Source organism: Cervus elaphus, chromosome 24, assembly GCF_910594005.1.
Source record: "Cervus elaphus chromosome 24, mCerEla1.1, whole genome shotgun sequence".
Lineage (NCBI taxonomy): Eukaryota > Metazoa > Chordata > Mammalia > Artiodactyla > Cervidae > Cervus > Cervus elaphus.
Window position 1 is genome coordinate 24,229,503 of NC_057838.1, and position 22,159 is coordinate 24,251,661.

Genomic DNA, 22,159 nt, shown 5'->3' on the forward strand with positions numbered 1-22,159 from the left:
AGACCTATTAATAGATATTCAACACAATAATAAGAAAGAACAAAGTTGGAGGCTTTTAAGACCTGATTTTAAAACTTCCTGTAAAGTTTTCCATAATTAAAATACATGGTATCAGCAAAAGAATAGATACACAGAAACATGAAGAGAACAGACAAGTCCAGAAATAGGCCTGCATAAATATAGTTAACTGGTTAAGGGAAAAAGGCAATCCAGTGGAGAAAGGATGGTCTTTTCAACAATGGTATTGGAATAACTGAATGACCATATGCAAAAATACAGTGTAAAAAATATTAATGTAAACACAGATCTTGTACTCTTTATAAAAATTAACTCCAAATGGTCATAGACACAAAACTATATAAAACTTCTAGAAGACAAGCTAGGAGAAAATCTAAAAGGTTTGGCAGTGAATTACTGGATACAACAGCAAAAGCAAAATCTATGAAAGAAAAAAAATGATAAGTTGGACTTGATTAAAACAAACTTGTGCTCTGCAAAAGATGCTGTTAAGATAATAAAAAGGCAAGCCACAGACTGGAGAAAATATTTGCAAAACACATCTAATAAAAGGTTTGTATCCAAAATATACAAATAGCCCAAAGCTCAACAATGAGGAAGTAACCATCCCAGTTTTCTTTTAATGGGCAAAGAAGATACATGGTGGCAAATAAGCATATGAAAAGATACTCAACATTATTTGACATTGTGCATGCATGCTAAGTTGTTTCCATCATGTCTGATTCCTTGTGATGCCAGGCTCCTCTGTCCATGGAATTCTCCAGGCAAGAATACTGGAGTGTGTTGCCATGCCCTCCTCCAGGGGATCTTACTGACCCACTGGCAGGTAGGTTCTTCACCACTAGCGCCACCAGGCAAGCCCTATTTGTCATTAGGGAATTGCAGTTTAAAAGAATGAAAAAAAGAACACATCTATTATTATGGCTAAAGTCCAATAAACCATTATCAGGCAAGAATGCAGTACAACAAGAATTTTCATTCATTGCTGGTAGGAGTGCAAAATAGTACAGCCACATTGGAACAGTTTCCAATTTCTTACAAAGCTAAACATAGTTTTACCATATGACCCAACATTTGTGTTCCTAGGTATTTACACAACCTATTTGAAAATTATGTTCACAGAAAAACCTGCATGCAAATATTTATAGCAGCTTTATTCACAACTGCCAAACACTGGAAACAACTGAGATATCCCTCAATAATACATGAATGAAAAAAATGAAAAAACAAACTGTAGTACATGTGTATACTGAAAAATAATATCCACTGATTAAAAAAAAAAACAACAACAACAAGCTATTAGGCCATGAAAAGATGTAAATGACCCTTCAGTGCATACTGCTGAGTGAAAGAAGCCAGTCTGTAAAGGCTATATATGCTATAACTCCACATCTATGACACTGCAGAAAAAGCAAGATATACCGTAAAAAAGATCAGTGGTTGCGAGGGGTTTGAGAGGAGAGAGGAGGGTTTAATAAGTGGAGAACAGATTCCTTTAGGGCAGTGAGACGTCTGTCTGATACTGACGGTGGATATATGACTCCCACACATTTGTCAAAACCCATAGAACTTTACAGCCCAAAGAATGAGCTATACCATATACAAATTTAAAAAAAATTATTTAAAAGCTGGAGGGATCCCAGGATGGAATGCAGACTGTGATGGATTAGTGTAACTTTATTACACCTGTATGAAATATATATTTTAAATTAACTGTTTGTTAGTGATTTCTAATTTAATTACATCATAGTCAGAAGATGGGACTTCCCTGGTGGTTCAACAGTAAAGAATCTACTTGTCAATGCAGGAGAGGTAGGTTTGATCCCTGGGTCAGGAAGAGACCCTGGAGAAGGAAATGCCTACTCATTCGAGTATTCTTGCCTGGGAAATCCATGGACAGAGAAGCCTGGAGGGCTACAGTCCATGGGGTCGCAGAGAGTCAGACACGATTTAGTGACTAAAACAACAACAGTCAGAAGATAGGTCTAGGAATTCCCTGGTGATCCAGTGGTTAAGACTCCACTCTCCCACTGCAGGGGACCTGGGTTCAATCCCTGATCCTGGTCAGGATGATCCCGCATGCTACACAGCTAGCCAAAAAGAAAAAAAAAAAAAAAAAAGATCTATATGATGCCCATTCTTTGAAAAGATGTAGAAGCTGTATACAGTGAGCAAAAACAAGTCCAGGAACTGACTGTGGCTCAGATCATGAACTCCTTCTTGCCAAATTCAGACTTAAATGGAAGAAAGTAGTGAAAACCACTAGATGATTCAGGAATGACCTAAATCAAATCCCTTACGATTATACAGTGGAAGTGCCAAGTAGACTTAAGGGATTAGATCTGATAGACAGACTGCCTGAAGAACAGGCTTGTGACATTGTACAGGGGACAGGGATCAAGACCATCCCCAAGAAAAAGAAATGCAAAAAGGCAAAATGGTTGTCTGAGGAGGCCTTACAAATAGCTGAGAAAAGAAGAGAAGCAAAAGGCAAAGGGGAAAAGGAAAGATATGCATATTTGAATGCAGAGTTCCAAAGAATAGCAAGGAGAGATAAGAAAGCCTTCCTCAGTGACCAGTGCAAAGAAATAGAGGAAAACAATAGAATGGGAAAGACTAGAGATCTCTTCAAGAAAATTAGAGATACCAAAGGAACATTTTATGCAAAGATGGGCTCAATAAAGGACAGAAATGGTATGGACCTAACAGAAGCAGAAGAGATTAAGAAAAGGTGGCAAGAATACACAGAACTATATGAAAAAGATCTTCATGACCCAGATAATCACGATGGTGTGATCACTCACCTAGAGCGAGACATCCTGGAATGTGAAGTCAAGTGGGCCTTAGGAAGCATCACTATGAACAAAGCTAGTGGAGTTAATGGAATTCCAGCTGAGCTATTTCAAATCCTAAAAGATGATGCTGTTAAAGTGCTGCACTCAATATGCCAGCAAATTTGGAAAACTCAGCAGTGGCCACAGGAGTGGAAAAGGTCAGTTTTCATTTCAATCCCAAAGAAGGGCAATGCCAAAGAATGTTCAAACGACTGCACAATTGCACTCATCTCACACTCTAGCTAAGTAATGCTCAGAATTCTCCAAACCAGGCTTCAACGGTATGTGAACTATGAACTTACAGATGTTCAAGCTGGATTTAGAAAAGGCAGAGGAACCAGAGATCAAATTGCCAATGTCTGCTGGATCATAGAAAAAGCAAGAGAATTTCAGAAAAACATCTACTTCTGCTTTATTGATTAAGGCAACGCCACTGACTGTGTAGATCACAACAAACTGTGGAAAATCCTTAAAGAGATGGGAATCCCAGACCAGCTGACCTGCCTCCTGAGAAATCTGTATGCAGGTCAAGAAGCAACGGATAGAACCGGACATGGAACAACAGACTGGTTCCAAATCAGGAAAGGAGTACATCAAAGCTGTATATTGTCACCCTGCTTATTTAACTTATATGCAGAGTACATCATGCGAAATGCTGGACTGGACGAAGCACAAGCTGGAATCAAGATTGCTGGGTGAATTATCAATAATCTCAGATATGCAGATGACACCACCCTTATGGCATAAAGTGAAGAAGAACTAAAGAGCCTCTTGATGAAAGTGAAAGAGGAGAGTGAAAAAGTTGGCTTAAAACTCAACATTCAGGAAACTAAGATCATGGCATCTGGTCCCATCACTTCATAGCAAATAGATGGCAAAACAATGGAAACAGTGTCAGACTTTTTTTATTTTTTTGGGCTCCAAAATCACTGCAGATGGTGACTGCAGCCATGAAATTAGAAGACGCTTGCTCCTTGGAAGAAAAGCTATGACCAACCTAGAAAGCATACTAAAAAGCAGAGACATTACTTTGCCGAAAAAGGTCTGTCTAGTCAAAGCTATGGTTTTTCCAGTAGTCATGTATGAATGTGAGAGTTGGACTATAAAGAAAGCTGAGCGCTGAAGAACTGATGCTTTTGAACTGTGGTGTTGAAGAAGACTCTTGAGCGTTCCTTGGGCAGCAAGATCAAACCAGTCCATCCTAAAGGAGATCAGTCCTGAATATTCATTGGAAGGACTGATGCTGAAGCTGAAACTCCAATACTTCGGCCACCTGATGTGAAGAACTGACTCATTTGAAAAGACCCTGATGCTGCGAAAGATTGAGGGCAGGAAGAGAAGGGGACGACAGACGATGAGATGGTTGGATGGCATCACTGACTTGATGCACATGAGTTTGGGCAAGCTCCACGAATTGGTGATGGACAGGGAAGCCTGTCATGCTGCAGTCCATGGGGTCACAAAGAGTCGGACACAACTGAGTGACTGAAGTGATTTTTTGAAATCTGTCGAGGCTTGCTTTATTGCCTAGTGCATGATAAAGTTTTGCAAATGCTCTGGGTAGGCTTGAGAAAAATATGTATTCTCTAGTTGTTAGATGCAGAATTGTATAAATGGTCATTAGTTTAAGCTTGTTATATTATTAATCTATGTCTTTGCCAAGTTTTTTTGTTTCTTTTTTTTTGCCAAGTTTTTGACCCCTTGAAAAAGGTACATTAAAATTTCTCCATATGATATTGGAGCTGTCAGTTTCTCCTGTGAGTTATACTCATTATTGTTTTATATATTTGAAGACATTTATTGGGTTCATATATATTTAATTTTTTGGTATACTGAATCTTTTGTCTTTAGATAATGAATCTCTCTATTCTAAATGATACTTTATGGATTTGTTTGTAATAGTATAGCTAAGTTATATTTCTTTTGATTACCGTTGGCCTAATATAATTTTACATCCTTTAACTCTCAGCCTTTCATGACTGTATGCTTTAAGTGTACCTTCTTATAGAGTGGGCTTTCCTTGTAGCTCAGCTGGCAAAGAATCCACCTGCAATGCAGGATACCCAGGTTCGATCCCTGGGTTGGGAAGATCCCCTGGAGATGGGAACAGCTACCCATTCCAGTATTCCTGCCTGGAGAATTCCATGGACAGAGGCTCATGAAGGACTACAGTCCATGGGGACACAACTGAATGACTCTCACTTTTGCAGAGTGACCATTTGTCATCAAAATAAAGACACCTGTGGGAGGGAAAGGGGGCACTATGATTTATTACAGAAGCATAAAAGACAGAAAATGGGTATGTTCTGGGAAGATGGGGAAATATTGGCTGCCCTGTTTAAAACAGCATATTAATTTGATTTTTAGAAAGATGAAACCAACTATATATATGTTTTTTTAATGACCGTTCTTTTTGGACTTTGTGGTTTTCATTATTTGCTTATTTGGCTGTGTCAGTTCTTAGTTCCATCATGTGGGGTCTTTGTTATAGCCCTTGAGGGCTTCTCTTGTGGCATGTGGGATCCTAGTTTCCCAACCAGCGATCAAACCCATGGAACCCATGTTTCTGCATTACTAACCAGTGATAATCAATGTACTTTGATTCATTCTTCCAATCACATTTATTGAAATCCACTTTTTCTACATTTCTTTTTTCTTTGCTTTGCTTTTTCTGGACTGAGGTTTGGGTTTTGTTTGTCCCTTTAGTCTATCTTTTTATTTATTTCTTTTTTTCTTTTTTTTTTAAGTCTATCTTTTTATACTACTCTTTCCTAGCTATACTATTATAGTGGTCATCCTTAAAATTTTTATCAAATGCAAATGTAACTTTGAGGCACTTCCCTGGCAGTCCAGTGGTTAAGATGCTGCAATTCCACTACAGGGAACATGTGTTTGATTCCTGGTTGGGGAACTAAGATCCTGCAAGCCAGGCAGCACAGCCAAAAAAAAAAGTAACTTTGAAATGTTGGCATCTTTCTCCTGTACCTTGAACAATAGAAAGATTTTAAGATAACCTAGGTTCTGGTCATACCTATCCTAACATATATTTTTGCTACCCACCATTTTATCTTGTTTTTTTAATTCCACAGTTGAACAGAGCTTTTACTATTTAATGCAATGAATATCTGATTGCTCACCACTGCATCTCAGGTTGTTCTGACATAATTTTCTTCCTCCTAATCCTTTGTTTTCTTTTCCCCCAATGGTTTAAGACCCATTTATTAATGAGTTCCTCTTTTACACAGTTTCTGGACTCCTTTTTCACTACACTGTATATCCCTGCTCCAAACTATTCTCTTTTTTTGGCCATGCTACACAGCTTTCAGGATGTTAGTTCCCAGATCAGGGATTGAACCCAGGTTCTTGGCAGTGAACACTCAGAGTCTTAACCACTAGGCTGCCTGGCAATTTCCACCAAAACCATTTGCTTGACTTTTGTATTATTTAAGGATTTTGCATTTTCATATACATTTTGTTTTATTTAGCACATCCTCCTCCTTATCCTTTAGAAGTGCCATCAGATGTATTGCTGCCTCAATATTTGACTATAACTGTATTTTACTCTACTTCTTGACAGATAATTTTGTTGAGTAAGCAGTTTTAGGTTGGCTGTTATTTCCTGTCAACGTGTTGAAGATACTCTTCACTCTTCCTGGTTTCCTTGTTGCTTAACAACTTGTGTTTCTTTAAATAAAAGAAGAGTCAAAAATCTTAAACAGTGATTCTTCAACATTATAAAGCTATTTATAACAGTAATTAAAGTAGTGGTAACATTTCACCCTTATAAATAATGTAACAGGCAGATATACATAAGTTCAGCAGCTAAGAAGAAGAGCAGGAATGTAAACACAAAACTTCATAGTGTTTTGTTAGGTAACCCAGGGTGACCACAACCCTCTGTAGATGGAATAGAGTAACTACAAATGAAGCTGGGAGAGTAGGCTGGGAAAAAAGGAGAAAAATATAACAAGCTTCAAATCACAACTTGGATCTCAATGGTTCAAATGTCTTATCTTACACAAAAAGGATTTGGTCAGTTTTAGTATAAAATTCCTCCAAAAAGAAAGTAAAAAAAATTCTCCCAATATATTGTCCACAACTTTTGTGTCTTAACAGAAGACTGTGTTTGTTCATGATGTGTCGTCTTTCTGTTGTTGGCTATGAGGGCTGCTCCATTTCTTCTAAGGGATTCTTGCCCACAGTAGTAGATATAATGGTCATCTGAGTTAAATTCGCCCATTCCAGTCCATTTTAGTTCACTGATTCCTAAAAGGCCAATGTTCACCCTTTACATCTCTTGTTTGACCACTTCCAATTTACCTTGATTCATTGACCCAACATTCCAGGTTCCCATGCAATATTGTTCTTTACAGCATTGGACTTTACTTCCATCACCAGTCACATCCACAGCTGGGCATTGTTTTTGCTCTGGCTCCATCTTTTCATTCTTTCTGGAGTTATTTCTCCACTCTTCTCCAGTAGCATATTGGACACCTACCAACCTGGAGAGTTCATCTTTCAGTGTCATATCTTTTTTCCTTTTCATACTGTTCATGGGGTTCTCAAGGCAAGAATACTGAAGTGCTGGGAGAAATATCAATAACCTCACATGCACAGATGGCCACGCTTATGGCAGAAAGTGAAGAACTAAAGAGCCTCTTGATGAAAGTGAAAGAGGAGAGTGAAAAAGTTGGCTTAAAACTCAACATTCAGAAAACTAAGATCATGGCATCCGGTCCCATCACTTCATAGCAAATAGATGGCAAAACAATGGAAACAGTGTCAGACTTTATTTTTTTGGGCTCCAAAATCACTGCAGATGGTGACTGCAGCCATGAAATTAAGACACTTGCTCCTTGGAAGAAAAGCTATGACCAACCTAGAAAGCACATTAAAAAGCAGAGACATTACTTTGCCGAAAAAGGTCTGTCTAGTCAAAGCTGTGGTTTTTCCTATAGTCACGTATGGATGTGAGAGTTGGACTATAAAGAAAGCTAAGTGCTGAAGAATTGATGCTTTTGAACTGTGGTGTTGGAGAAGACTCTTGAGTGTCCCTTGGACAGCAAGGAGATCAAACCACTCCATCCTAAAGGAAATCAGTCCTGAATATTCATTGGAAGGACTGATGCTGAAGCTGAAACTCCAATACTTTGGCCACCTGATGCGAAGAACTGACTCATTTGAAAAGACCCTGATGCTGGGAAAAATTGAAGGCAGGAGGAGAAGGGGACGACAGAGGATGAGATGACTGGATGGCATCACTGACTCAATGGAGATGAGTTTGAGCAAGCTCCGGGAGTTGGTGATGGACAGGGAGGCCTGTCATGCTGCAGTCCATGGGGTCGCAAAGAGTCGGACACAACTGAGTGAACTGAGCTATCTTCTCTCTAGATGTTTTTGAAGATCTTTTCTTTGTCACTGGTGCTCTGCAGCTGTGGATTTCTCTTATATTTATCCTGAGTGGGATATGCTGTTTCCTGAGTCTAAGGATTTGTGTTTTTCAAGTTTTAGAAAATGATTGCTTTTATCTCCTTAAATATCACTTCTCTCTTTCTCCCACTGAGCCTGCAACTGGATACATGTTAAATCGTCTATCTTCTTTTTTGTTTTTTTAATTTACTTTTTTGGCTGCACTGGATCTTCGTTGCTGCACAGGCATCTCTAGTTACAGAGAGCAGAACTACTCTCTAGTTGTGGTGCACAGGTTTTTCCTTGCTGTGGCTTCTCTTGCTCTAGAGCACAGGCTCAATAATTGTACACAGGCTTAGTTTCTCCACGGCATGTGCAGTCTTCGCAGACCAAGGATTGAACCTGTGTCTCCTGCACTGACAGGCAGATTCTTAACCACTGTACCACCAGGGAAGTCCTCTTCTGTTGTCTCATTCATCTTTGTGTTGAATCTATTTAATATTCCCTTTAGGGTGTTTATTTGAACAACAACTTGTTATTCAGTAGTTTTTAACTTTAGAAGTTGTGTCTTTACTCCAAAGGTATCTGCTATTTGCCTCTAACTGTAAGTCCATCTCCGTAATTGTAATTTCCATCTCCTACTCTCAGAGTGACTTAACGTCTCAAGGATTTGATAATATTTGTTTCGAGTCCTTGACTTGATCTTAATCTGTGAGAGCCTTGCCAGCTTAGCTTGGAGAAACTTTCCTTCCGAGTAGACTTGCACCTACGTTTGCTGATAGCCAAGTGGTCCCCCAACCCAAGATCTCTTCAGCCCTGCTGAGGGTTTCTGCTCAAAACAGAGCTTTAAGCTTAGGTCCCTCCACTCCCTTGCTGCTGTTCCAAGGTAATATCCCTACAGTCAGTTTTGCTACCTCACTCTTCCCCTTTGCCTGCCTTTCCAGCTTGGCACGCTACTGCTGTCCAATACCCTACCATTTTGGCACCCCATGGCACCGTTCCTGGTTCCCCACTTCTGCAGCCAAGGCTTCTCACCACCCACCTTGGCCTCAGTTCATGGCCACTTCTAAGCCAATTTTTTTTTTTTTAAAGCAATGATCCCCGGAGACCTCTCCTATCTTTTGCAAGACTGGTGGTGCCTCGGCTTTGTGTGTGTGTGTGTGTGTGTGTGTGTGTGTGTGTGTGTGTGTGTGTGTGTGTGTGTGTGTAAACAAAGTTTCTACTGTGGGGAAGTTGCAGGGGAGCTCCTCAGGACTTAGCCATTCATGATAACAGAATTGATGATAACAGAGCATTTTCTAACACATTAAAAAATCTTAAGTGCTCTACATGTCAGCAACGGGTGGGACAATGGGGGACAAATTAAGAAATTTCCAAAACAGAGGAGGGAACTACAGAGGCCATTGAGGTTGGGATCCAAACTGTTTGCAAGCCAGAGAGGCCACTTTCTGGCCAGTGGCTCCCACATTGGTCTCTGATGTTCTGAAAAGTGGTTGCAGTGAAGACTGAGCTGCATCCTTTCTTTGCAGAGATGGCAAAGAAAAAGAGCCTCAAGATAGAGTTCAAATCCCATCCTCATCCCAGGAACCTCCACCAACAGGATGGCGCAGAAAGCCCCCGTTGCTGTTCTCTGGATATGCTATTACAGAGATTGAGGGCCATAGATGCCCAGGATGATAAATTAGCCAACATCATGGATGTGGTGGGGGAGTTTGGCACATTCCAGCGGAGGCTGGTGGCCCTCAGCTTCATTCCCAACTTATTGTCCTCCTTCTTCATGTTTGCTGATATCTTCATGTTCGCACCCCAAAAGCCCTATTGCAACACCAGCTGGATACTGGCAGTGGACAGAAACCTGTCAGAGGCTGAGCAGATGAATATGACCCTGCCCCGTGCACCCAATGGCAGTTTCCTGACTTGCCTCATGTATGTGCCTGTGGACTGGGATCTGGATTCTGTCATCCAATTTGACCTCAATCACACAGACTCATGTCAAAATGGGTGGATCTATCCTGAGAGCAAGAGGCGGTCACTGATAAATGAGGTATGCCTTGTCCTGAGTTGCCTGAAGCTACCCCAGGTCCCCAGAGATGTGCCTTCACCCTCACTGAACAGTGGGGGGAAAGCTGAGACCCACGAAGGTGAAGCATTCGGCCCGAGGTCACCCCGCAGAAGCACGGCCAGGGCAGAAACAGGATTCCTTCTGCCCAGTCCTAGGCTTACCGACCTTAGCCAGGAAGCTAGAGTAGGCTGGGGAGTAGGGGCAGGTGGCAGTGTTTGCCATCTGTCCAGGAAACTGGAGTTGTGGCTCCACCTTCTGAAATCACAAAAGTTAGAGAATTGGGGAAAGAACAGCTTTGATCTGGTACCTCTTAACAATTTCTCAGCCTAACAATTTCTTACCTGGCCCTTTCACAGCATAGGCCTGCCCAATCTGATTCTCTAGCCAGGAGCCTAGCATCTGTATTTGGGAAAGAGTCTTTGGCGTTTCTGGCCTTCGCTCAGTTACCTGTCCATCTATCCCCTTCCTTGGTCTGTGTCTCCAGTCTCTCTCCCCAGGCCTAATTCCTCGAGTCTGCTAGATGTAGGTGGGACACAGAGGTAACACAGATGATGCCTGCTGCACACAAGTTACCTGCCATTGTCCCTGGCCCCTTTTGCCTAAAAGCCCACCCTGGGTGGAGGCTCAGTCTCTGGACCTAGAAGGCCCTGGGTGGAGGCCTGTGGCCAATCCCTGCATATAACCCCCAGTTTGACTTGGTGTGTGGCAACGAAACAAGCAACGAAATCGTGTATACCGTGTTCTTGGCTGGGCTCTTGACGGGGGCTGTCATCTTCGGGTTCATAACTGACAAGTAAGTCCTTCCTTTGGGCCCTGGGACATCCCTCCTTCTTCTTCGTGGCCATTCAGAGCCAATGAGTCGCAAATTAAGGGAGACAAGGGTAGGGGCACTCCAGGGGCGGGTGGACGGCTCAGGATCTGGTCCTGAGTGCGGAGTGGGGCCACCCGCAGAGATCCACGGTCTCGGCGCAAGCGCCCTTCCACTTATGCAGGTTGGGCCGCTACCCCACCATCCTGCTGTCGCTGCTGGAGCTGGCCATCTTCGGCTTCGGGACAGCCTTTGTCAGCAGCTTTAACCAGTATATATTCTTCCGCTTTTGTGTGTCCCAGGCCGTGATGGGCTACACCATCGGCAGCTCAGCTTTACGTGAGGCGGGGCGCTGGGGGCGGGGCGCTGGGGGCGGGGCGCTGGGGCGGGGCGGGGCCGGCGCGCACCTGCTGGGAACCCACCGGACAGTTGGGGTTGTGGCCCAACCTGGCAGCCAGTGGAGGCTTAGGGATGCCAGGAAGTCCGTGCCCACATTGCCCTTGTACCATCATCCCCCTGGTACCCCGCACATCTCCCCCTTCACACTCCTTACTTCACCTACGTGGCTTATGCTTATTCAACTCTTAAGAAAGCCCAGGTAGCTAGGAAGCACGTACTGACTCCTTTCATCCTGGCAACTGTCTATTCAGCAGGGGCTATTCTGTTATTCCTTTAGCTGAGGAAGATATTTGAACCTTGGGAAGTTAGCCAACTTGCTCAGAGTCACACGGTAGTTACGTGAAAGAGCTGGGATTTCTGCCCCGCCCCACCCCCCAACCTGTGATGCAAAACTCCCATGCACCCATACATTTATTGCTGCCATGGCCTTGTATGAAACCTGCTGGGGAACTCCGCTCCCACTTCTCACTGGGAAATTTCCAGAGTCCCAGCCAGAGGGAACTGGGTCCTCCACAGAGGCTGAGCTTTAAGTGGCCAAAGCAGTGATGCACTAAGAGCCAAGACAAGGACAGTGACCCCTTGCGTGTGTCAGGCCACATGTGAAGTCCTGTGCCTAGGACCAGGCCTTCTCAGTGATAGGTGTGTGGTCAGGCCGGAGGTGTTTGGAGGGAACTGCCAGGTTGAGAACAAAGTGGAGGCTACCTCTGTGGTTGGGAGCTCAGGCAAGGGGCCTGCAATGTGCCCTGGGCACACTGAGGCACTCTCTGTGGCTTTGAAGTGCTGTCTCTGGACCCAGATCCCAAGCAGGCAGAAGAACACCAGTCCCTGAGCAGAGCTGGGGCATCTCAGAAGGCTGGGTGTGAGGGCAGCCTTGTGAACCTTGAGCTGATTATGATTTTGTCCTCTGCATAGTCACTGAGTGGCTAATGGGCATGCACCGGGCCCACGCCTTCATCCTGGGACACTGCTTTTTTTCCATGGGAGCCGTTTTCCTGACAGGACTTGCCTACAGCCTTCCCCACTGGCGGCTAATGTTTCTGGTGGGCGGAACACCTGTATTCCCCCTCATCTGCTATATCTGGTGAGCAAACAAATACAGGACATGCACAAGGATGGGTCTAATGGGCTGGAGACTAGGAGGATGGGGAGTCCGTGAAGGGTTGGAGTGCATGGGATTTTCCCTGGGAGAAAGTGTATGAGATGAGAAGGCTCTCAAAGGGCAGAGCCTCTGGAACCCCAGCATTAGTGCCATCAGAGGAGATCCTCAAAGAGATGTCAGAGAGGTGGTCAGAAAACCAGAAGAAAAAAATGTTGAAAGGCAAGAGTTTAAGGATTAGGGAATGGTCAGAGTTGAAGGCAAGAAAGGTGAGAAGCATCTGTTGGTCTTGGTGACCTTGAGGTGGCTTCTGTGGAGCCAGAGGAGGTTGAGGAGTGAGGAGGCACTGAAAAAAAGAGAGTCATCCAGGTGGCAAAAGTAGAGGAACAGAAGAGAAGGCAGAGAGGGAGTAAACTGAAATCACCGTGTTAAGGGTTTGGCAGTGCTGGGTGAAGCAATGATCATCTTGCCACAGAATGTAAGGACAGACTCCCTTTCTCCAAGACTGTGCCTTTCATCAGGCTTGAGTAGATGACTTGAAGACTGTGTCTTTCATGAGTAGATGAGCAACATGGGGAGGGGAAGAGATTCAAGACTCTCTCACTTCCACGAACAGGAAATTTCTAGCCCTTCTAGTTGGCAAAGGAAGATGGCCACCAGGCCATGGTTTTTTGTTTTTTAAATAATAAGGGCTATCCTGAAGGTGGTAACACCTCTCTTTAGAAGGTGAGGGTATCAGACATTTTTACCAGCTTTAGGAATTCAGCTGAAATTTCAGGTAAAAAAGTTCCACATTATATTCCATTCTTCCTTTTTTTCTGATTTCATTTTTTCATTTCATTTTCCTTGTTCCTCAGCCTTGATGCTGAAAACTCAGCCTCTGCGCACCAATTCCAAATCAAATCTTAGAGACACAGTTTTGAGTGAAACAGAAAAGAATAAGCCTTATTGCTTTGCCAGACAAAATGGGGGACAAGCAGGCTCCTGCCCCAGAAACTGTGTCCCAACCCGAGAAGATTCAACGAGGAGTTTTATAGTAATGGTTCAAGGGCAGAGTTGCTGATAAAATTAGGGTATGTGCAGGACCTATACTCCTCTAATCTGGTTTCAGGTAATATTAAAACATACACACACACACACACACACACACACACATATATGTGTTTGTTTGTTTGTTTTATGTATTTGACTGTGCCAAATCTGTTGCAGCATATGGGATCTTTTTAGTTGTGGCATGTGGGATCCCTGACCAGGAGTCAAACCTAGCCCCCTGCATTGGGAGTACAGAGTCTTAGCCACAGGACCACCAAGGACGTCCTCAAGTAATCTTTTGATGAGCTTCTCTGGTTCCTTTAATTGGGCCTTAGGTAGTCTTCTTTGGAATGAAGAATGCTGACAGCTTCCATTTACTGGGGGCTTTATAAAGAACTCAAAAGATACTGTTATATGTATCCCTTGAGGCTGAACCAGGACCCTGCCCCACATCTGCACTGCTGTTTCTTGGCTGCTCCTTCCCTGATTAGTCCATTGGAATTCAGGGACACTTATGGAGGTTGGAGTCTGTTCCCTACAAACAAGAAACGGGGGACACAGAAAGGTTTCCATACCCAGGGTCCTCACGGGGTCCTCCTTAGTTTCAGCCTCTCCTATGCTTTCAGTGCCAACTACTCCACCTCCGAGGACTGGAGTCTCCAGGGTCCTCGGAAGCCAGGAGTGAGGTTCTCTGGCCCCTTGCTACTCCAGCTGTGTGGCGGGGGCGTTGCCTACCCAGTCGGCCCACCCCATCCACTCTGGGCTTCATGTACTTGCTAAATCTTTCTTCCCATCTCTCCTACGTGGGGGTTGGTATCTTTTTTCACTCCTTTTTAAAAAAAATTATTTATTTGATTGTGCCAGGTCTTAGTTGCAGCATGCGGGATCTTCCCTTTTCCTTGAGGCATGCAAACTCTTAGTTGCAGCATGTGGGATCAGGCTCAATCCCTGGGTCCAGAAGATCCCCTGGAGAAGGAAATGGCAACCACTTTGGTATTCTTGCCTGGAGAATCCCATGTACAGAGGAGCCTGGTGGGCTATAGTCCATGGGCTCATAAAGATTTGGACATGACTGAGCAACTAGTTCCCTTACGAGGGTTCAAACCCGAGCATTGGGAGCATGGAATTTTAGCCACTGGACCACCAAGGAAGTCCCTCACTCCTCATTTTTAGTAGGCATGTGGTCAATCTCCCATCTTTCTGGAGACATCCCAGTTTAATGACTTGAGGACCGTTTTGTAGCCTTAGAATGGAGGAGGATAACAGGGTAACTGCTTGCTGGTCCCTTGGAGGGCTGGAGGGGGAACAGGAGCAGGGGCAGGCAGAGGGGATGAAGTTGTCTCTAGAGTCCTGGGTGTGTGTGTACAGTGACCAGCCACAGAGTCCAGGCTGAGACAGGAAGAGGAACAGTTACAAAAAATCAGCAGGGGCTGATGGCAAAGTTTTGTTAAGAGTGCCTTTCCAGGGGACTGGGGTTCATACTAGCTCTGCCTCTGTGAGTTTGGGCAAGCCACTAGGCCCTGAGGCTGAGAATAAAATGGGAATAATCATACTAGATCTGGGTTTGGGCAGAGGATTAACAGACTGATAAAATAAGGACACTTAAGAAGTGCTTTAAATGTTAAGCTGTGTAGGTTCTTCAACTTGGAAGGATTAGGAAGAACCAAGGACCTAGGGTTATTTTGAGGTCAAAGGCAATGGGAGATGTGACCAGGAGGAAGTGGGCCAGAGTAGAGACCTCCATTCACCCAGGAAGGGGCTGGGCCCTGCGTTCAAAACTGGGGTCCTGCCTCCCATACTCTCCAGGCTATTAGGAGATAGGAAACAGGAGAATCCCCAGCTACGAGAACGAGGCTCTAACAGAGGATGTGGACGCAGAGGGACGTGTCCTCAGTATGTCTGGGCAGGTGGGGACAACCCCTAAGGTAGAAAATAGCTGTTAGGGGTGGCTGAGGGGGACAGAAGCTGTGGTGCAGAAGCAGCCAGGGCTGGGGTGTCACTGGGCAGTGGTGGATACTGTGAATGGCTTGGGCAGGGGTGGGCATGGAAGTCCGAGGATGATGGTCACCTTCAAAGCCTCCAACATCTGAGTCACCTCATGCTGGAATAGAATGTCCACAGCTGAGGCTGGGATGGGACCAACTTGGGTCTGCGGGGCATCTTGGAGTGATGGGTAAGAGAGGGATGGGCCATGCAGGATTCTCCCAGAGTCCCCACGGTGGCTGATAATGAAAGGGAAGCTGGAGGAGGCCAAGAAAATGCTGTGCTATGCAGCTGCTGTGAACAAAAAGACCATTCCTTTAAGTCTGCTGGATAAGGTAAGAGACCTCTGGCCTGGAGTTGGGGCCCGGGGACGGGGGCTACATTAGGGGCCTCTTCCCTCCTCATCCTTTCAGGTGGGACCTCGGCCCAGAGGGTGTCCCCAGCCCACTGCTCGAGGAGAATAGTGACAGCAAAATGGAACCCTGCCAGGGAAAAGCCAGAAGCCAGGCTGGTCCTGGGAGGCAGAGGGCAGGGGACCTCGTGAGTCCTGCTGGCGGGGAGCAAGCTGGGGTCTTGGCCCTGCATGTGGCTGGTCCTGCTTGTCCTGTAGTTGCAACTGCCTGGAAAGAAGGTGGCTTCGGCCTCTATCCTGGACTTCTATAGCAACAGGTACCTCCGCAAGTTGACCTTGGTGATGTGCAGCATGTGGTGAGTACCCCGGGCTGGCAGTGGGGACTGCAAATGGGCTTGCAGTTCAGGGATCCAGGGAGAAAATAGATGTTGGGGGGCCAGTGGGGGAGCAAGGCCTGAGAACCCTGGTGCAGCCCGCAGAACCCAGATCCCCATGTTTGCTCCTGTCCTCCACGGCCACCCTGCCACGCTCTCCTCTGCCTGTCTTCATTCCTGGCTTTCTGTGTGTCTTTCTCGGAGAGTCTCTCTCTTCCGGTAATGAATTCCAGGTTTGCTATCGGTTGCAACTATTACACGCTGGGCTTCAAGATAAGGGAATTGGGCATGGACATCTACCTCTCACAAGTGATTCCTGGCATGATGGAGGTGCCCGCTCGGCTCTGCTGCATCTTTCTCCTCGAGCAGTTTAAGAGGAGAGGAACCCTGATTATGACTTTGTTCCAAGGAGCCACCATGTGCTTCCTTAGCCTTATGCTCCCATCAGGTACAGCCTCCACAACCCCTCTTTCTGCCTCCCTGATGGCACCCCCCAACCTTCTAGCTTCCTCGAATCCCTACCTCGTGCCTCCTGCCCCTATCCAGCCAACACAACACCCTGGGAGTCAGCCTCTTGCATCCACAGCCCGCCAGCCCTAGAGTGGCCCTAGCACTTCCTGAGAAGGGACCATTCTCTAGAGCACTGCCCTCTTGGGTGAAGAGGGGCCTCCCAGGACAAGGCACTGGAAGGTCCCAGGGCCCTGGGAGGGGAAGAGGTGCTGTTCAGAGGAATCGTCCTTGGGCAGGAGAGCGGGCAGCCTTCTTCCCCTCGAGTCCTGCCCACATCAATAACTAAATGTGAACAGAGGCAGTCTTCAACTGCTACCCCAGCCCTATGTCATCTGTAGCCTCACCAGGAAAAACTCAGCTGTGCACTGTAGATTGAGCCTAACACTGGGCCAAACCCTCAGGAACAATACTTTCATGGAGGCCACTCATTCCCAAGGGGGCCCCGTGCCCTATGCCCTGTCAATTCAGAGCCAGGGAAGGAGACGGGAGGGGGGACTCTCAATATTTTCAAAATTGCAAAGAGTCCTAGAACAATGCATATGCCCCAGGTCACAAGGCTGGAAGAATGTGGCAGGGCTGAGGATGTGGACATTAAGATGTCAGCGTTCATTTACCTGATCAGAATGGCTACCACAGGAGCCCCCTCAGCCTCTGGGGCCAGGGTTGGGGAGGCGGTGTCCAGGATCTGCCTCATGGAGCTCCCTCACTCTCCCTGGGGGCTGCAATTTTGTGTGTCTTGACCTGGACCCTTTCTCTCCCTCTCCTGCTGTTTGCAGTGTTGACTGGCTAAAACAAAACGGAAGAAACAAAGCCATTATTCAGTTTCCATTGTTCAGTGGCTTTTTTAAAATGTGGGTCTATAAGGAGTTAAGCAGAGCTGTCTGAAACCAGACAAACTAGGAGGAAAATCCCCAGTAAATAAAACTAGGTCTCCAATTTCATGCCAGAGCCAAGTGAAGCCAGGCCTGGAGTTGGGCATGGGGAGGAGGCCTAGGGCAGGGTCCCGCAGAGGCTAGTAGGGGAGGAGCTGGAACTCCTGGCCCCAGGTCAGTGAGCTGGGGGGTTCAACTCCCCTAGACCTGAGGAATGGGGGTTCCCGAGATCATTTCTGCCTCTTCCAATGTATAATCTGGCTCCCCAGAGTTGGGCATCCTGGAATGTCTAGCCATTCAGGCCCCAGGGACTAAATACCCCCTTGCCCCTCTCTACCTGGCAGAGAATGAAGGAGAAGTGGGGAGAGCCCTGAGCACGCAGCCCGGCACTTAAGGTGCCAGCCTGGGGCTGAATGGATGCTCCAGAAGGAGCAGGCGGTGGGGCGGGGGACGCTGGATCTGGGTGAACATGTGGCAGATCACAGAGAGCCTGGAGGCAGGGATGCAGGAGCTGAGTCCACACAGTAGGTGATGGCCTGAGAGCCCACAGGGGTCCCACTCCACTGACCAACTCTCCCAGCGGATGTACTTATTCCCTCTAGCAGGCTGACCCTCCTCTGAGTCTGCTGACCAGGTGGCAGGGGTGGACTGTCCAGATGCCTTCTGAGGGGGATTGAGGGAGGGCCAGGGGGCAGGCCTCCCCCGCCTGCCCCAAGGGGAGGGTGGCCACAGACTCAGGTGGCTGCATTGTCTGGCCACAGAGTTGAAATCCCTCGTGATCTTGATAACCCTGCTTGGAGAGTTCAACCTGGCCGCCTCCATCACCATGTTCTACATCTACACTTCTGAACTCCTCCCCACCATCATCAGGTAGGGGGGCCTGGTGGATGATGGTGGGGGCGGGGTGCGGTCGGGGGTGGGCAATAATAGGATGAATAACGGCAGCTGAGATTGGGCATTCATCTGGTGACAGGCATGCTGCTAAGCAATTTACATGGGTTACTCCATTTAACTTTCACCTAAAATGTCCCCCTCACACCATCATCACACCTAATTCAGACATGAAATCAGAGCAGTAAGGGCACTGGCTCAAGGTCAGACATAGCAGACGGCACAAGTGGGACTTGGACCTAGGCTGTCTGACTCCAGTCCCTGACTGCCACTGACTGTCTAAACTGTGTCTGGGCCACTCTGGGGTTCAGGCCCTTCTCCAGAGGAACCCTTGATGATGGCTGTAGTATCCCCCTCCCCACCCACCCTCACACACCCATACTATGGTGTTTGAGCCTTATAATTCTCCCACTCCTGGCTCCATAAAAAATTACCACCTACCTTTGCAATAACAAGGAACTAAATTCTCCAAGGTTGCACAGTGAGTTGGGCAGGGTGGAGATGAGGGTGTGGGATTTGGGGAAGCTGCTTTTCCCACCCAGTCCAGTCGCTGGGCCCAAAAAGCCTCCAAATGAACTCTCACCTCCCCTTCCAGGGCAACAGGTCTGGGTCTAGTGTCTCTGATCTGGGCGGCTGGAGGCATCTTTTCTGTGACACTCATCCACCAGAACATTGCCATCCTACCCATCATTCTCTGCTCCCTCTCGGCTTCCGTGGCTTTGTTCTACTGCTCCAATTTGCCAGAAATGCAAGATCAGCCCCTGCCTGATACCCTGGAGCACATTACCCCACAGTCAAGGTAGGTGTGTGTGGCTGCTAGACTCTGGCCAGAACAGGGCCTGGTTTTTAAGCCGTTGGCCATGAGAGCATGTCAGACACTATCCATCGCCACCCCGCTGCCAGAAGGCCTATGATACAAAGGCTACTCTCTACTCACAGCAGACTCCCTCGCTCTCCTGGATGCTGCCACCTGCCTTGGTCCAGCCCAGCCTCTGCCAGCTCCCATTCTGTCTGGCTCTCCTGACCCAGCGTGGGCCAGACCTTCTTTCCTCAGCCCCTGATGCCTGCCTACACTGGGGTGATGCCCGTGGCGATGCTCTGGGCTTCCTCCCTTCCCAGGGCACAGGGGACTGGCTTGAAATCAGCTTCCTGAGTACTTCTCCATTCCCTTCTGAACTCTCAGTTCCTCAAAAAGGACCCAGTCTTTTATTATGATCTTTTTTTTTTTTTTTGACCATACCACCGCACAGCATGGATGATCTTAGTTCGCTGACCAGGCGTTGAACCCATGCACCCTGCAGTGGAAGCGTGGATTCTTAACCTGTGGACAGCCAGGGAAGTCACCAAAGGGACCCAGTCTTGATTTATGACTCTGACCTCTTGGCCCCAATAGCCCAGGACCCTGCTTGGGAAATGGGGTCCACCCAGCTTGTTTCATGGGCTCTCTGGTCTCTGGTCTCTTAAGTGCCCTGGAAAAGGCTTGTCAGGATTGGTAGAAACACTCCTTCTAGGATTTAGGCCAGCAGAGCCCACAACTCTCTCTCTGGACCTGAGCAACAGAGAGGGGCAGAGGCTGCTTGATGTCTTCCAGTGCCCTCTGCTCATAGCATAGGGGCCTCTGCCATTGGCTTCCTCAGTCCTCCTCCCCACCATCATCCTACTTCCCGCCTCCTTTTTCAAACTCTCACTGACAGCCCCTGAGCTAGGCATGGTACCAGAGCTGGGCTGTCAAAGGTAAGAGTTCCCGGGCTTGAGCAAGGGAGACAGATATGCAAACAGTTTTCACCAATGGACTCTGACACGGGAATATACAGGACCTATAGGAACCCCAGGAGGGAGGAACTCTAGTTTAGGGATTTGGGGCAGGCTTCCCAGAGGAATGGATATTTGAGTAGGGCTTTGAAGGATGAATAGGCGTTTGGTCCGTTGTAGAGAGGGGGAGTGGCAAGCAGCAGAGGGACATAGTAGTGTTTAGTTAGTTAGGACGGTAACTAAAAGCACAGGCTCCGGAGCCAGAGAGCCTGGATCTCTGTCCCTGATAACATTTGCTAGTATGTGCGTAGGGAGGTTACCTACTACCTCTGAGATTCAGTATTTGCAACATGGGATGATGACATAATAATAACAAGAGCTAACGTGTATGGAGCATTTCCTATGTGTCAGGGCCTGTTCTAGTTGCATGCCTTTCCACCTTTGTCCTAAAAATCACCACATGCAGTAGTGACAGGTAGGTCCTGTCACTGTCCCTCATTTTACAGATGAGGAAACTGAGGCGTGGAGAGGTAAAGACACAGAACCTTGCCTTCCTCTCTCATAGGAATTGGGAAGGTTAAACCCAAATGAAGTGGTTGGCGGGAATTCCCTGCCATTCCAGTAGTTAGGACCCTGTGATCTCACTGCCAAGGACCTGGGCTTCCATCCCTGGTCGGGGAACTAAAATCCCACAAGCCATGTGGTGATGCCAAAAAACAAAATTCAATAAATAAATAATAGAGTGGTTGGCACAGTGGCACAAGGCAAGTGCTCAGTAAATGCCAGTGATAAAGATGGTAAACAGCATCCCAAAGATGCAGAAGAGTGACGGGTCTGACTAGGGTTGGGAGACATAACAGGCCTGATTCTGGAGGCGAGGACCCCTCCTAGGCTCATGGAGAAGCTTAGCTAGGGACCCCCCAAGGCACGGGAAAGCCCTGCCCCTCAGGAATGCAGAGCCAGGCCGGGCCTGTTTTCTCAGCTCCTAAAAGGATACAGCTCAGACTTTTTCTCCAATGGTTTCTTCAGGAGCCTAAGCGAGGAACTCTCGAATGAGGACATGTTAAGTGACGACATGACGGAGGAAGTGGCCAAGAACACCATTCTCAACTCCAGGTTGACGAGCATGGACCAAGATAGTCTCTCCAGCCCATCTTTGCAATCTAAAGATGAAAAAATAGACAAAGAGGAGGACTGAGGACCAGGCCTTCGGATGATCTCGGGTGGGAGCGGAGGGGCTGGATATGGGGCTGTGAATTTTAGGCCTATTCCAACTTGGGTGGCAGGGTCAGTCCTGCTCCAAGGCCAGCCCTGGAGATTTAGACATGGCCCCACCTCTCAGGGAGCTAGCATATGATTCATTCCAATAAAGGTACCATGTTTTACTTGAGATGACTAGGTCAAAATTCACTGTGTCCAGAGGACCCATGGGCCTAAGCCTGGAGGAGAGCGGTCCTTGATGTCTCTGCTGACCTCTGGGGATAGCGAGGAGTCATCTGATTGGGATGTGGGGGTGGGTCGTGTCTGTGAGGGCCAGGAGTGGGAAAGGGTACCACTCACCTCCATGCTGCCCACATTCTTTAGCTCAGGTGTCCACTGGTGTGGGTGGCTTCCTGCTTCAGGTACAGGCCTGCCCCTGTGTGTGTACCTGTCAAGGGAGGGGTAAAGGAATAATGAGAAAGTCTCCCTTTTGTGCCATGGCACAAGGCTTTCTCACGCCATCTTTCCTTTGCTTTTCCCAAATAAGCACCTCCTGGGATTACCTGT

The 22,159-nt window shown here is 46.9% G+C and overlaps 1 protein-coding gene across 1 annotated transcript in view; it reads left to right on the forward strand.

Annotated features, from left to right (window-relative positions):
* Nucleotides 1-21,626, forward strand: part of SLC22A14 (solute carrier family 22 member 14) — a 28,190-nt gene extending 6,564 nt beyond the window's left edge. The window contains exons 2-11 of the mRNA XM_043885592.1: nt 9,791-10,305; nt 11,013-11,116; nt 11,316-11,470; nt 12,443-12,611; nt 15,856-15,976; nt 16,252-16,349; nt 16,601-16,815; nt 18,466-18,619; nt 19,236-19,439; nt 21,422-21,626. Coding sequence (XP_043741527.1) covers nt 9,793-10,305; nt 11,013-11,116; nt 11,316-11,470; nt 12,443-12,611; nt 15,856-15,976; nt 16,252-16,349; nt 16,601-16,815; nt 18,466-18,619; nt 19,236-19,439; nt 21,422-21,590 — 1,902 coding nt within the window. The 5' untranslated portion in view covers nt 9,791-9,792 and the 3' untranslated portion in view covers nt 21,591-21,626. The remainder of the gene's footprint in view (nt 1-9,790; nt 10,306-11,012; nt 11,117-11,315; nt 11,471-12,442; nt 12,612-15,855; nt 15,977-16,251; nt 16,350-16,600; nt 16,816-18,465; nt 18,620-19,235; nt 19,440-21,421) is intronic.
* The last annotated feature ends 533 nt before the right edge of the window (nt 21,627-22,159 follow it).